The sequence below is a fragment of the Cetorhinus maximus genome, chromosome 16 (genome assembly GCF_964194155.1).
Source record: "Cetorhinus maximus chromosome 16, sCetMax3.hap1.1, whole genome shotgun sequence".
Classification (NCBI taxonomy): Eukaryota; Metazoa; Chordata; class Chondrichthyes; order Lamniformes; family Cetorhinidae; genus Cetorhinus; species Cetorhinus maximus.
The window spans coordinates 35,434,260-35,447,161 of record NC_135894.1 but is presented as its reverse complement, the minus strand read 5'-3'; the positions used below and the strand labels follow the sequence as shown (position 1 = coordinate 35,447,161).

The 12,902-nt window shown below is 41.9% G+C and overlaps 1 protein-coding gene across 1 annotated transcript in view; it reads left to right on the top strand.

The window, feature by feature from the left end:
• The window catches only part of LOC144691513 (immunoglobulin superfamily member 3-like), a 58,623-nt gene extending 56,074 nt beyond the window's left edge, over positions 1-2,549 (top strand). Inside the window, exon 9 of the mRNA XM_078559658.1 lies at positions 1,445-2,549. Within this exon, the coding sequence (XP_078415784.1) occupies positions 1,445-1,644 (200 nt within the window). The 3' untranslated portion in view covers positions 1,645-2,549. The remainder of the gene's footprint in view (positions 1-1,444) is intronic.
• The last annotated feature ends 10,353 nt before the right edge of the window (positions 2,550-12,902 follow it).

The following is a 12,902-nucleotide window of genomic DNA, read 5'->3' as shown; positions in this document are numbered from 1 at the left end:
GTGCATCCATCTTGAATGCCTTCTCTCTAACTTACCTTCTATTGCAGCCTGTTGCTCCTCTCAAGCTGGAAGGCCTCTAGTTGGCCATGACAATGGGTTAGAGAGTTTATATGCCCCTCCTGGGCAGCAAACTCAGAGGACAGAGAACATGATGCCTTGAGATGAAGATTGAAATCATAAAGGATGAGAAGTTGTTTGGTGCAGAGGCTGAGGGAGAAAAGCAATGAAGATATCTTGGTGAGAAAATTTTTATGGTGCTTAGATGGGCAGTAAGGGACAGACCGGATAAGCAAGCTGGGCTTTTCCTATCCTTCGATTTTCTATGTGTCTTATTGGGACAGAAAAGCCCATGTTTCTCTAATCTTTTCTCCACTCAGACCCCCAGGAACAGCAATCAGTTTTGTGGCTCTTGACCTACCCATAACCGCATAAATGTCTCCCTTATTAAAATCAGGCATAGTACTAAAAGTGGGGTTTATGTGTTTGTGATTGCACGTACTGTTTACTTATTGATTGCTGTTCTGCATTGCTGAGTCTATTAAAATAAATTGTTGATGAATGTTGAGTCTATTAAGACTCCTAGGTCTCTCTCAACTTGTTAATGTAGTTGCTGAAGAGAGTGCAAATCCAGAAAAGGGAAATCCTTCTCCACATCGCCTTGGGGTTCTCTCAGGAAAGGGGCACTTTTTTCCCCCCTTATTCCTTACTGCTGATTCCTTACTCATTTACCACAACTTGTCAGCAAGACCACATGAAATTAGAAAACAGGAAGTATGGGTAGAGTTTTGAATAGCTACTCCAGTACTTTCCCTCCACTGTGCGAGATGATCTACCCTCCAGGCCCGGCATGGAACTTAAAAATAAATAATTACTTGAATGTGGTAAGGTACTATGTAAACGGAAGTTATTTCATCCTTCAAGCATGAAGCACTGCATTATAAAATATGTGAGCGACCTTAATATTTAATAATAGATTAAAATGCAGAGCCTAATGGGAATATTTAATAGTGAAGTAGAATATGGAATGTGTTGTTTGACTTGAGTCAAAGTGTGTAAGCTGAATGTTTAATGGTAAACTAGAATAATAAATTTTCTGTATAATCAAAATCCTTTTTAGAATTGAAAATCGAAAGCTTCCCCTCCAGGACAAGGAAGGTCATGATGTGTGGTTTTAACTTTAATATTTTAAACCTGGAAAGCCTCCTTCATCTTTATAATAAATTCGGTATTTTACACTTCCCCATTGAACAACATGTGGCCTTGATATAACTCAAGTCATATTCTGTTCAATTTTGCTGTACAGTTGAAAATCCTGGAATTGCAGCTCAGTTAACCTGTCAGAAAAAAAGTTCCAACCTTCGTTCCAGATTGTATGGTCTGTGATTATATTTCTAATGTATCAAAGAATATTATTTCTAACTTATATTGCCTTTTTTTTCTCTAGTTGCCACTCTTCACTCGAAGGCCTGTGCCTCAGCATCTCTCTTCTACTTCATATTTGTCTACCCATTTATAGTCTTCATAGCTCTGATCATTATTGTACTTTATCTTTACCTGAGGCCAAAGAAACCGCAGAAACCTAATAATGAGAAGAGTCTTTGGACACCAATAGAAACATTCATTGATGATCCTAAGAGTGAATAAGAAGACAATGTAATATAGAATTTTGTACTTCCTTATTTTTGTAACTCTATTGTTGCTATAGGAACTGTCATAAATAGCAGCAAAATATCACTTGTGGTTAAGAAAATATTTACACTGTATCCCAGCCAAACAAAAAGTTAAAACATAAATGCAATTTGAGGGCATCCACTCATCTTGCACATTATAATTTTTAAAAAAATTAACATTGGTAAATCTTGCCTAACAAGAAATTTGTAAATACGTTATTCAGTCTTATCACAATATGCTGAAAAGCTCAGTTTCTCTCCTGGTTCAAACAGCCCAATTGTTTTTTTGCTTCTTATTATTGCCAACACTTAATATTTGTGAACTTCCTTCTTGTACTTTTCAGTTCCTCAATTCAAACCTAAAACGTACAATGCTTTTCAATCCTTCAATACTTTCCACGTTATTGAAATCCTTGCAGCCATTGCTCCAAATCCAGAGCACCAGAGAGTCAAAAATAACAAAATAACCATAGAGTTTTAGATTCTAAAAATCTAACAGAAATCTAACACTTGGAGAGCAATGTGTTATAATTGAATTTTTGGCCAGGGCTGGGCTTGTCGAAAATGCTTAACTTAATTGCTAAATCAGCAGAGAACAAGTTGGTGGATGTTATTCAGTATCTACAAAGTGCATGGTCAGACCACACCGTTTGTACAGTGGTCAGTTTTGTCACTGGGATACAATCGTTCAAACCCTTGAGATGGTACAGAGAAGAGCCACAAAGCTGAGCCATAGTGTGAGGCTGGATTAACTTTTGTCATTCAGCCTTGAAGGAGGTGGCTGAAAGGGACCCCATTGAAGTATATAAGACAGTAAAATGTATTATAAAGACACAATGAAAGCACCATGTTAGATTAAATCTTAACAACAAGCCCAGACACTGGGGAGAAGAGAAATGAATTCAAACTGGGGTGAATGATAAATTTGGAATTGAACACAGGAAGCTCTTGCAAAGAATGTTCAGCGTTTGGAATGAAATCTTGAATAGAGCAAAGCTAGTTAAGTGCTCGGGCAAGGGATGGCTGTGGGGTTCCAGATGGGTTATTGGAAATGGGTGAAAAAGCTTTCATGGTTTGTATGTATCCTGTGATCTCAGACAGAAAGATGATTGTTTTGGCAGATAGAAGAGAGATAAGTTTAATTTTTTGTTCCTGAAAGCTCGGATCAGGATATGACTGGAGACAGGATTATTTTCTATATGCATTGTGCTAAAGACCTTACACATGTTGTGGTAGGGGCAGGCAGCTCAGTAATTCTTGGGAATTGTAGTCCAGTTGTGTGGCAAAATTTCTGGGATCAGAGATAGGCTTTACTGAGACAGTATTATGTGTGGCAGTGTGTACATTTGTGCAGCTGGAGTCAGAATGGTTATGTGCTATGATGGCATTTATCTAGCCATGCATGAGGAAGTAGGCGTTTTTTAATAAATTTTATTTTAGGTCTATGTGGTGAAAAGGATGGGCTATTCAGACAACTTTGATAACTTTGATTTTTATATTAAGATTTTGATTGGATATATCCAAGGGTTTTTTGAAGAAGTTTTTTTTTATTGTCATTGTTTTCAATAGCATTTTAGTGTTTTTACTTTTTTTGAGCATTTTTACAAGTAGGGAAAATTTGTGTACATTCAAATATTGTGTACAGAATCACCAGAAATTTAACTAAAGTTGAACCAGTTCCAAGAATACCGTGAAACAAGCTAAAGCAGGGGATAGGAAAAGGGCTTTGAAACAAACATTTACAGCAGCTCAAGGCAGCAAGGTTACAGAATCCTCCACTAGTTGCCATATCAATGTAAAATTAATGATGGGGAATTGTTTTTAAGGCACTCCAAATGTATTATTTTAGCCATAAAATATTCTTAGATGAACGAAGGTATGCCAAGGAGATCAGCTGGCATTAGAGTTCAACTGTCCAAACCCCCATGTTGCCAATCATATGAGGACAAGGCACAGACTGAGGACCACTGTCTGTTCAGGCTGCAGGTTGGCAGAGAGACAGTTTCAAAGATATACCATCTGCTAGATGACACCTACAGCAATCTGTATAATTATTGACATTGAAGATCACTACCACCATCGATTTTTTTATGTCCGCCTCTTTCCAAGCTAGCACTGGAACCACCTGCAGTTTCTCATTATTCCTACTAGAGAACACTGTAGACAATTGGTAAGAACAGAATTGGACATGGATATAATGCCTGTGGTCAAATAGGCCTCTTACACTTGCTGTCCAGATTCATACATATAGATTTTTAAAAATCTTTTGAGATGTGGGTGGCACTGGCAAGGCCAGCATTTGTTGCCCATCCCTAACTGCCCTTGAGCTGAGTGGCTTGCCATTTCAGAGGACAGTTAAGAGTCAACCATGTTGCTGTGGATCTGGAGTCACGTGGCCAGAACAGGTAAGGAAGGCAGATTTCTTTCCCTAAAGGGCATTGGTGAATCAGATGGGCTTTTATGACAATCAATGATAGTTTCATGGTCACCATTACTGAGACTAGCTTTATATACCCGAATTTATTAATTAGGTTCAAATTCCTGTGGGACTTGAACCCACATCCCCAGAGTATTAACCTGGGCCCCTGAATTACTAGTCGACATTACCACTATGCCACTGCCTCCCCCAGTAGCTATAAAAATAGCTAAATCAGGTATTGGATGGTCGCAGTGGGGCCAGATTTTAACTTGGCCTACCCGATGGGAATGGAGCAGTAGCAGTCCCACTATTGTGCCTCCACAAGCAAGAAAGACACTGATTTGAAAAATTTGAGGTGCAAATGGGAGGCCTATGAACAACACATGCTCTTTTTTGTAGGTGGCCTAACCAATGGTCTTGAAGGGGATTACTGAAAGTTGCTCGCCAAACTAACCAGGAAGTGTTTAATCTCCATTTTTGTGAGATTTCCTGGGTTCACAAAAAAAAAATCTGGGCTGCTGCCAGCCCATTCAAGGTCTCTTCCCCCACCCCTCCACCAGCCTCTGACTGACAGTGCAGGAGCTGATCAATTTCCAGCCTCTCAGAACTGGCGAGTTTTAACAGGGCATTATCCATTTAGTACCTGCAGCTCATCAACTGAACACAAATAAGACCTGTGCCTCTAATTGGCTGAGGCCTTTTGCCAGTATTTAAAATTGACCCTCATAAGCCTACAAAAGTCAGTGTTGTCAGAAGAAACAGGGAGAACAAAATAATTACTGCCACAGCGGGATTACATGCTATTAAATAATCTCCTGATATTGCTATTTTTGTCTGGCTTCATGTGACTGTGTAAAATTAGATTATTTTATCTATATTATACATAGATATAGATAAACCACCTTACTCTGGCAAGTTAACTTTTAATGGAAAGCTTTCCATTTTGTACGGCTATTAATTTAAAATTTACAAATGTTCTTTGTGTTTTCTAAGAAAAATGCTGAAAGTTGTATCTTACAAAAATAAAGTAAAAATGAGAGGGTATTTGATTTCTGTCTCTGATTTTAGAGAGGATGGCATTACATAAACTGCAGGAAGGCAAGTGAGAAGGGGACATTAAGGGAACATTCTCAATGGAACATCATTCCGATAGAGACTCTCGGATCAGCCACTCTTACATGAAATGTGCCTAATTATATTATGATAGAATGTGCTGGGTTTACAGAATGACTATGATAGAGTACCTGAGTTCTATATCCAGGCTGAAATGCTGCAATGCCAGCACCTATTGTCAAATCCGTTCAACACAACTTAGACTGCAAGTTACAGCCCTGAAGCATTGCTGGTTTCAGTGCTATAGGAGCCTGGGTGGAGTGTCTCCTTGCAGCAGCTTCTGGCATGACAAGCACCGATTGCCAATTAGGAAAGGTGATAGTGCTGCCATCTTGTGCCTGCACCAAAGGCATGTGAAGTAGGCAGATTGTGATGTCAGTCAGAGTCTATTGATAACTTTGTGCCTGACCTGCCATTTTGAGCCTCAGTTCCTGTTAACATGCTCCCTTAAACACACACACGTGAACATCTGTTCAACTGCACAAGGATTACACCACCTGAGCATGATTTAAAGGCATTGGCTTGAGGTTTTCAGATGATGTGGTTTTGAAAAGAAGAGGTGGGTGATCACATCATCTGCAGCTTGTAATTTATACTAGATTAAGGGATGAGAGCATAGTGGTATTTGAGAAGGTGCATAAAGTAGGAATATACTTTCATTCCAGATGGTTCAACAATGCCTGTTGCATTAGCCTCGAAGACCAGACTCCTTGCAATAACCTCTGTGGCTATCTGCTCACATTCCCTTCAAAGTATATGTCTCGTGAACCTCCGGGCCCCCGCAGAAAAATGCCTTCCCTCCTCATTTCTGCCTCCTTCACTAAGCCTCCAGCACGTTGGATAGCACGGGACTTGGGAGCTTCCTCCCTGGCCTGCTGTTCCATTATTTACTCTTCCTTTTGAGAAACACTCTCAGATTCCATTCCAATGCCTGCTGCAACCAAAATATGCTGCCTCTTTAACAGGTACAGGCTGGTTTTAAAGCTAACCTACATCTCTTAAAGCCAGCCTGCACTCATGCTAGAATTGCTCAAATGTGGGCGTCCTGCTGATTCATTTAGCATTGGACTGCACACCACAAACATGGAGATGAGCAGGCAGCACAGTTTTGATCCGATAAGGGTAATTGTGCTTCGCAATCCCCATGCACCTCAGTGGGCCATATCCAATTTTCAGCCCAAATGTTTAATTAAACAATGGGAGCGCATTTTTAAAAAAATGCTTCATGATGTTCCCTTCATGCTCTCTTAAGAACGGTAAGAATAAATGGAAACCAGGGCAGGTCACTAGCTATACATTTGAAGTGCAGTAAAGGGGGCTGCAAATATTTCATCTGATAAAGCCCAACACCCAATTCCAGCTCAGATGGACCTCTGACTCCTATATATTCAATAGTGACCTAAAAAGCATCCGCACACAATTGATGGACATTTCTATATTCTAATCTGTTAAATACTCCATGATGAAAATAACTTAACGAGAAAGAAAATGTACAATTAACATCCGTAGTAACCTCTTTCCACCCACTGAGAGATACAGACCATTATGTCCTTTGTATGTCTTTTTTGTATTGTGTTTTAACCTATGCAGAAAACCTCTTCCTTTGTGAATTTAAATTCTAACTGAAATTGTGCAGTTGCTCGTTGCGGTGGAGTTAATGTAACCTACATCTGCCGTTTTGAGTACTTCAGCTTTACAGAAATTAGATCACACAACACGTTATCCAGGCAGCAGTGTTTGACAGAAGTGTTTGTGGTTCTTAATCATGAACATAATGCCGAGAAAAAGCTTCAGGCAGCATGCACGAAGAAGCATGATCAATATCTGTATCATCAAGGTATCATCTGATAACCTGAACAACATATAAAATGAGGAAGAAAAAGAATAACTTAAACTTAAAGTGAAAAATCAAACACCGATTAGTTTCAAAAGCAAAGATTGCATTTGAACAGGTCAACATAATAGTAACTCTAGCCCTAAAATTCCCAACATCAGTGCTATTTCAAGGGACCATGTAGTATTTGCAGGTTAGTTGCTGGTTTCATATTTTAGGCTGCTGATGACATCTGCGTGTTTTTTGCCCTGTTTTCCAATCCAGGAAAGTTAGGCTTGACAGCTGCGAAGATGATTTTGCTGGTGTTACATTGTTTTTGGATGCCTTAATTGGGATACGAATTGACTACAACCATGGGTAGTCTGGATGGGGAACAGCAAAGAAAAGTGACTGGAGTATGAGCAGCAGCAATAAGAAAGAAGAGGAGAAGGATACTGTGCAGGAGACTTTATCCACAGTATATATTCAGCAAGCACTTCCCCTACATAAACTTCATTAACAAACATCTGAGGCAGCTTCACATCTAAAAGGAAGATGTCCCTGAACTATGTCACCTGTTGTAGGCACAACTCAAGCCTCAGGCCAGGACTTGAACACCTGTAACTGTCAAGGTCACCCTAGCCTGTAACTTATACGCCATGCCCTCCTTTCAGGCTGCAGCAGCTATCAGCAACATATCTCGGTTCACAGCCCATTGCTGCATCAATTAAGGAGGTCAGCAAGGCTCCCAAAGCTAGGAGAAACATTTAACATCTCATTCCCCATGGACACAGCAAAGCAGGAGAAGAAAACACTAGGGATGGATCGTCCCAGATTTGGACTAAGTACGGTAGTGGGCAGGAAAAAGAACGTTTTCACACCATATCATCCCAATCCCGCCTCATTAATCATGCAATCCAGGGAAACACGTCATTTCAATGGCGGGCAAGCTCTCATTCGCCTGCCACACCATCACCTCACCGCTTCCTCACACCAGGTGCTATATTTAAAGTGCAGCCGCGCACACACCCCTCTGCTTCCAGCCCAGCACTGCTGCACAGAAGGCATAGCCCCCAAAGGTAAGGAGAATGCAGTCCCCTGATTCAGTGACATGTCCCTGGAACACCTTTTGAACACCCTAGAGGCCTGTCGTGATGTTCTCCACCCCAGCTCTGGCCACAGGAGGGGCAACAATCTCACCACTCCGGCTTCATAGGCAATGTAGTGGTGATCAGTGCAAATGCTGTACACAAGAGTTTGGTCATCCAATGCAGATAGAGGATGAATGATCTCATCTGTGCCACCAGGGTAAGGCAACCATCTCATCACTCCAAACTCACAGACTCAAGCCCATCACACATTCACTGGCATCTCACTCACTGCCAGCTCAAGAGACATTGGGGACTGCCTCCTCAGCCCTCACCATCTTGAGGCCCATTGCACAGGTCAACTTGTGCCCTCACACATACCCTGGGATACCCCCTTCCCCAGTACAGCCCTCACCCTGCAGCCTCTTCTCTTGTCTGAGGTCACTTTTCCCCCTTCCCCAAGCAAGTCATAGCCCTGTAGCCATTGTAAAACGACCCCGCTTAATGGCTGCTCTGGTGGGTAGATACCTGCCCATGAGGCCCCCTAAAAGTGATGTGGTACTGTGTCCAAAGCCTGGCGCTGATGACCGTGAGTGCTGCCCGAAGCAAGATAGGCAAACAAACCTCAAAGTCCCAAGTGAAGTGCAGCTCGTCAGGTGCATATCGCTTATGCAAAGTTGTGAAACACATCGGCTTTTCAGATGATCCTGCATTAGGCGATGATTCCAGTGAGCTGGGTTTATAATGATATGCAGATGTATTACAGTGAAGTTCCCAATGTCTGACGGTGGGAAACATAGCCCACCATTGATGGGCAGAGTGGAAAATTGCAAACTCTTTAACGACGTTGTGAAACCAATTTTTGGCCTCCTTGCCATATTGTCCACTTACGGCAAGCATGCCCTCCATCAACAGGCACAAAAATTCCACCCTCGGTGTCGTCCATATGGCAGACTTCCCCAGTGTGCAAGGTGACACAGACTGCATCCATATTGTCTTGAGTGATCACCCATCACCAGTCTGGCATCTTTAACAGTTGAATTGAATTTCACTCCTCAACACACCGCTAGTTAGCAGCACATCCTGGCAGCGATCATGACTCCTTCATCCTATGTCAGTCCTCAGTGCCATCTTCATTCCAATCAGAATGCCAATGCCAAGCTACAGATGGCTATTGGGTGACAAGGACTATTTCCTTTGGGCATGACTCCTGTTAGAAACTTGGGCACAGTTGCAGAGCTGGCCTGCAATGAGGGCCATGCCATCATAGAAACATGACTGAACAAACAATTGGCGTGCTAAAGATGGCACTGAGGACAATGTTTGATACATTGGGTTCCTGTTTCAGATTTTTAACTTTTTAACCTCCCACCCAAACCAAATCCACACATTTTTGGGGATTAATACTCCCCCATATTTTTCAGGAATTTCTATCAGTATAGAAAAAAAGAGAACAGTTACTAAGTGACAGGGGTTAAAACAGAAAATGCTGGAAATACTCAGCAAGTCAGGCAGCATCTGTGGAAGAAGAAACAGACTTAACATTTCAAGCCAATGCCATTTTGTCTGAGCTGGAAAAAGTTAGAGATGAGTACATTTTTAAGCAAGTGCAGCAAGGGGGTGGTGGGGGAAAAGAGCAGAAGGTACAGGCAGGAGAGATTAAATTGTAGTATTACGGTGTTCACGGTCGAAAGAGTTAATGTGTGGAACTGGAGAAACCATACCGCCTGCATGATGATGTAAGAGAGAGACACATGACAAAGAGTCAGAAAGGAGGAAGCTCATGGTTTAGACAGAGTAACACCTGTAGTGTGTATATCTATACGTGGTTAAGTTCATCCAATAAACCAGTTACTGCTCAGATGTATCTTTGTCTCTGCAACCGTTCCTTAGCCAGTCACAACCAACATAATACATGGTCTCAGAGGTGGGATCTTACAACATCATAAATGACAAAAGAAATGATAGTGAAAAGCGAAGAAGACAAAAGAGAGTGGGTAATGGGACAAGTAAAGAAACAAAAAGATGCAGCCAGTGGGCTGAAAATGACAAAAACAGAATCAGTACCAGTAACTGCATTCCAAAAAATAAAAAAATAGGAGCAGAAGCTATGATCTAAAATGGTTGTGCTCATTGTTGAAAGATGAGGTGCTGTTTCTCGAGCTAACATTGACCTCCATTAGAACAATGTAGGGGGCTGAGAACACAGAGGTCAGAGTGGGATGAGGACGTAGAATTAAAATGAGAAGTGACTAATGAGAAGTGGAGGTGTTCTGAACAACAATCAGCCAATCTGCATTTGATCTCCCCAGTGTACACGGTACAGCATTAAGAGGAATAAATATTGTATAGTAGATTGAAAGAAGCGCAAGTAAATTGCTGTTTCACTTGGAAGGGCTGGTGGAAACAGAGATTTCAGGCCGGGGTGTTGCATCTCCTGAGCTTGCATGGAAAGGTGCTGTGGAATGGGGAGTGGATCCTGGGGGTGATTGAAGAGTGGACCACAGTGCCATGCAGAGAACGGTCCCTAGCTTCAGAATGCTGAAAGCAGAAGGGACGTTGTGTCTGTAGGTGGCATCACATTTGATTGGAGAAATGGCAGAGGATGATCCATTTAAATGTGGAGACTGGTGGGATGGAAGTCGGGAAAAAGGGAACCCTATCACATTGCTGGAAAGGGGTGGAACAAAAGTACCGAAAATGGGATGAACACAGTCAAACGGCCTGTCGCCCACAGTGGAGGAGGAGGGAAGTTAAGTGGAAGGTGAGGACAAGGGGAAAGTTGATGAGGCAGGTTCAGCCACAGGGATATGGTAAGGTGTGTCTTAATATCTTATTTGTTGCACATTGAAAGGTCAGACAAGTTTAAAAATGATGACCTTATAAGCTGTACACAGCAGAACAAGCAGGAAGTATGCATGTCTTTTTACAATTGTGGATTAATCAAACAAGCCATTAACATTTGGGTATTTTACCCAAAATATGATAATATCATTGGCATTGTTTCAACAGTATTTTTGATTTTCACTCTGTACTCATATGAGAAAAGTGTTAAAAAAAGATATATGCAGTTAACTGGACATGTCTGATCTTTGTCTGGAAACTGACCTAATTTAGGAAATTTTATGCAGCCAGAAAGCTATTCTTTGTTGCTGTGAAAGACTTGAGGTTGGTTGAAAGTAACAGAATACCCAAGGCTATGAAAGTTTATGGAGGTCTGGAAAGTGCGTAGCTTACTTATGAAGACAGATGGATGTTATATTTACTTCACAACTCATGATAAAATAGCTGAAAATGAAGGCGAAAGAGGTACAGGGATATAGGTAGACTTCACATTCTGTAGCCACAAAGCAAAATGTGGTCACGTCACACACGTTGAATACTGTGTCCAGTTCTGGTCACATGAGAAAAAAATCAAGCTCCAGAGACAGTGCAGAAAAGAGCTGTAAGAATGATCACTGGACTCTGAACTGGTGGCCGCCAATAGCGTAAAATGGCAGGTATCTAATTTACAACTAATTTCACATGGCAACCAATTTTCCATTGGAATTAAGAAAATTGGGTGCAACTAGCTGCTATTTCATTATAAGCCTATTCTGTACTATTATTGTTGACTAATTTCACCTTCTTCTAAAAGAACATGGAACTTGGCACGAAAAAATCTTTGGGGGTGATGCTAACTAACTGCCTGGTTGAAACCTTCGAACATTTCAAATCACTCAGGTTCCCTTAACCGCCTTGAAGGTGCCAGCTGACTGCTTGGGATGTTAACCTGCTGTCCTGAGCTGTCGACAAGGACACCAGACGGCATTTTAAACTGAGCAGCCTTAGAGGCAAGGCACAGTGAGTTTTAGACACTCGTTTCTTATCTGTTAGTCTCAGTTGCTGATTTCAGTAGTAAGTAAACAGCAAACTTTCGCTGTTGGACCTCATTTCGTTTGGCTCACAAAGTTTTATTTTCTGATTCTGCTATTCACACTGCAACTTTCTTTAAACCACCATTGCATCCTTTACTTCCTTGTGGTCACGAGCATGTAAGAGAAGGGAATTTATGATTTCTTTCAAGCAATTCTTTCTACTTCCTCTAACATACATCCTAAAACCTACCTCTTTGACCAAGCACTTAGTCACCACTTCTCATTTCCATCTGACACTTTTTTTTTTAACAATGCTTCTGTGAAGCACCTTGGGACATTTTGCTATATTAGTCCAAAAACAGAATGTTAGTTTTGCATGTATGCTGATGACACCCAATTCCCCCTCACTACCATCTCTCTAGTCTCCTCCACTATGCAGGATTTCACCTAAAGAGTTGGCAGGGAACCTATCCCCACTGATGCTGGCTGCTCCTCAGTAATTCAACATTCCAAAGAGTGTTAATTGGCTATAGTCCCAGCAGCACCAATGGGAGCAGTGGCCACTGTTGAGACTACACCTAGTTCCATGAATCTAAGCCCCAGAGCCAGGATGGAGGTAAGTGCTGAAGGGTGTTGCAGCGGGGTTGTGAGGAGGGGCCTGGGAGGGGATATGGGCAGGTGGTTATTGATGGAGAGGTCAGGGGAGGGGGACCTTGGGGGGGCTATCCCAACCAGGAAAGATGGCTGGTGATGGAGGGCCTCTGTTCCCACTTGAGGCCTGCACAAAATTGAGGCTGTGTAGGAAACAACCATTAAGTAGCCATCCCTCTCTACCATTAATTGGCCACTTAAAGGCCTCAATTGGGGCAAGGGTGAGCAGTTGCCCGAGGCCTCGTCCACTCCCAATAAAATTTTGGACAGGCCGGGAGCAGGCAGGAAGCT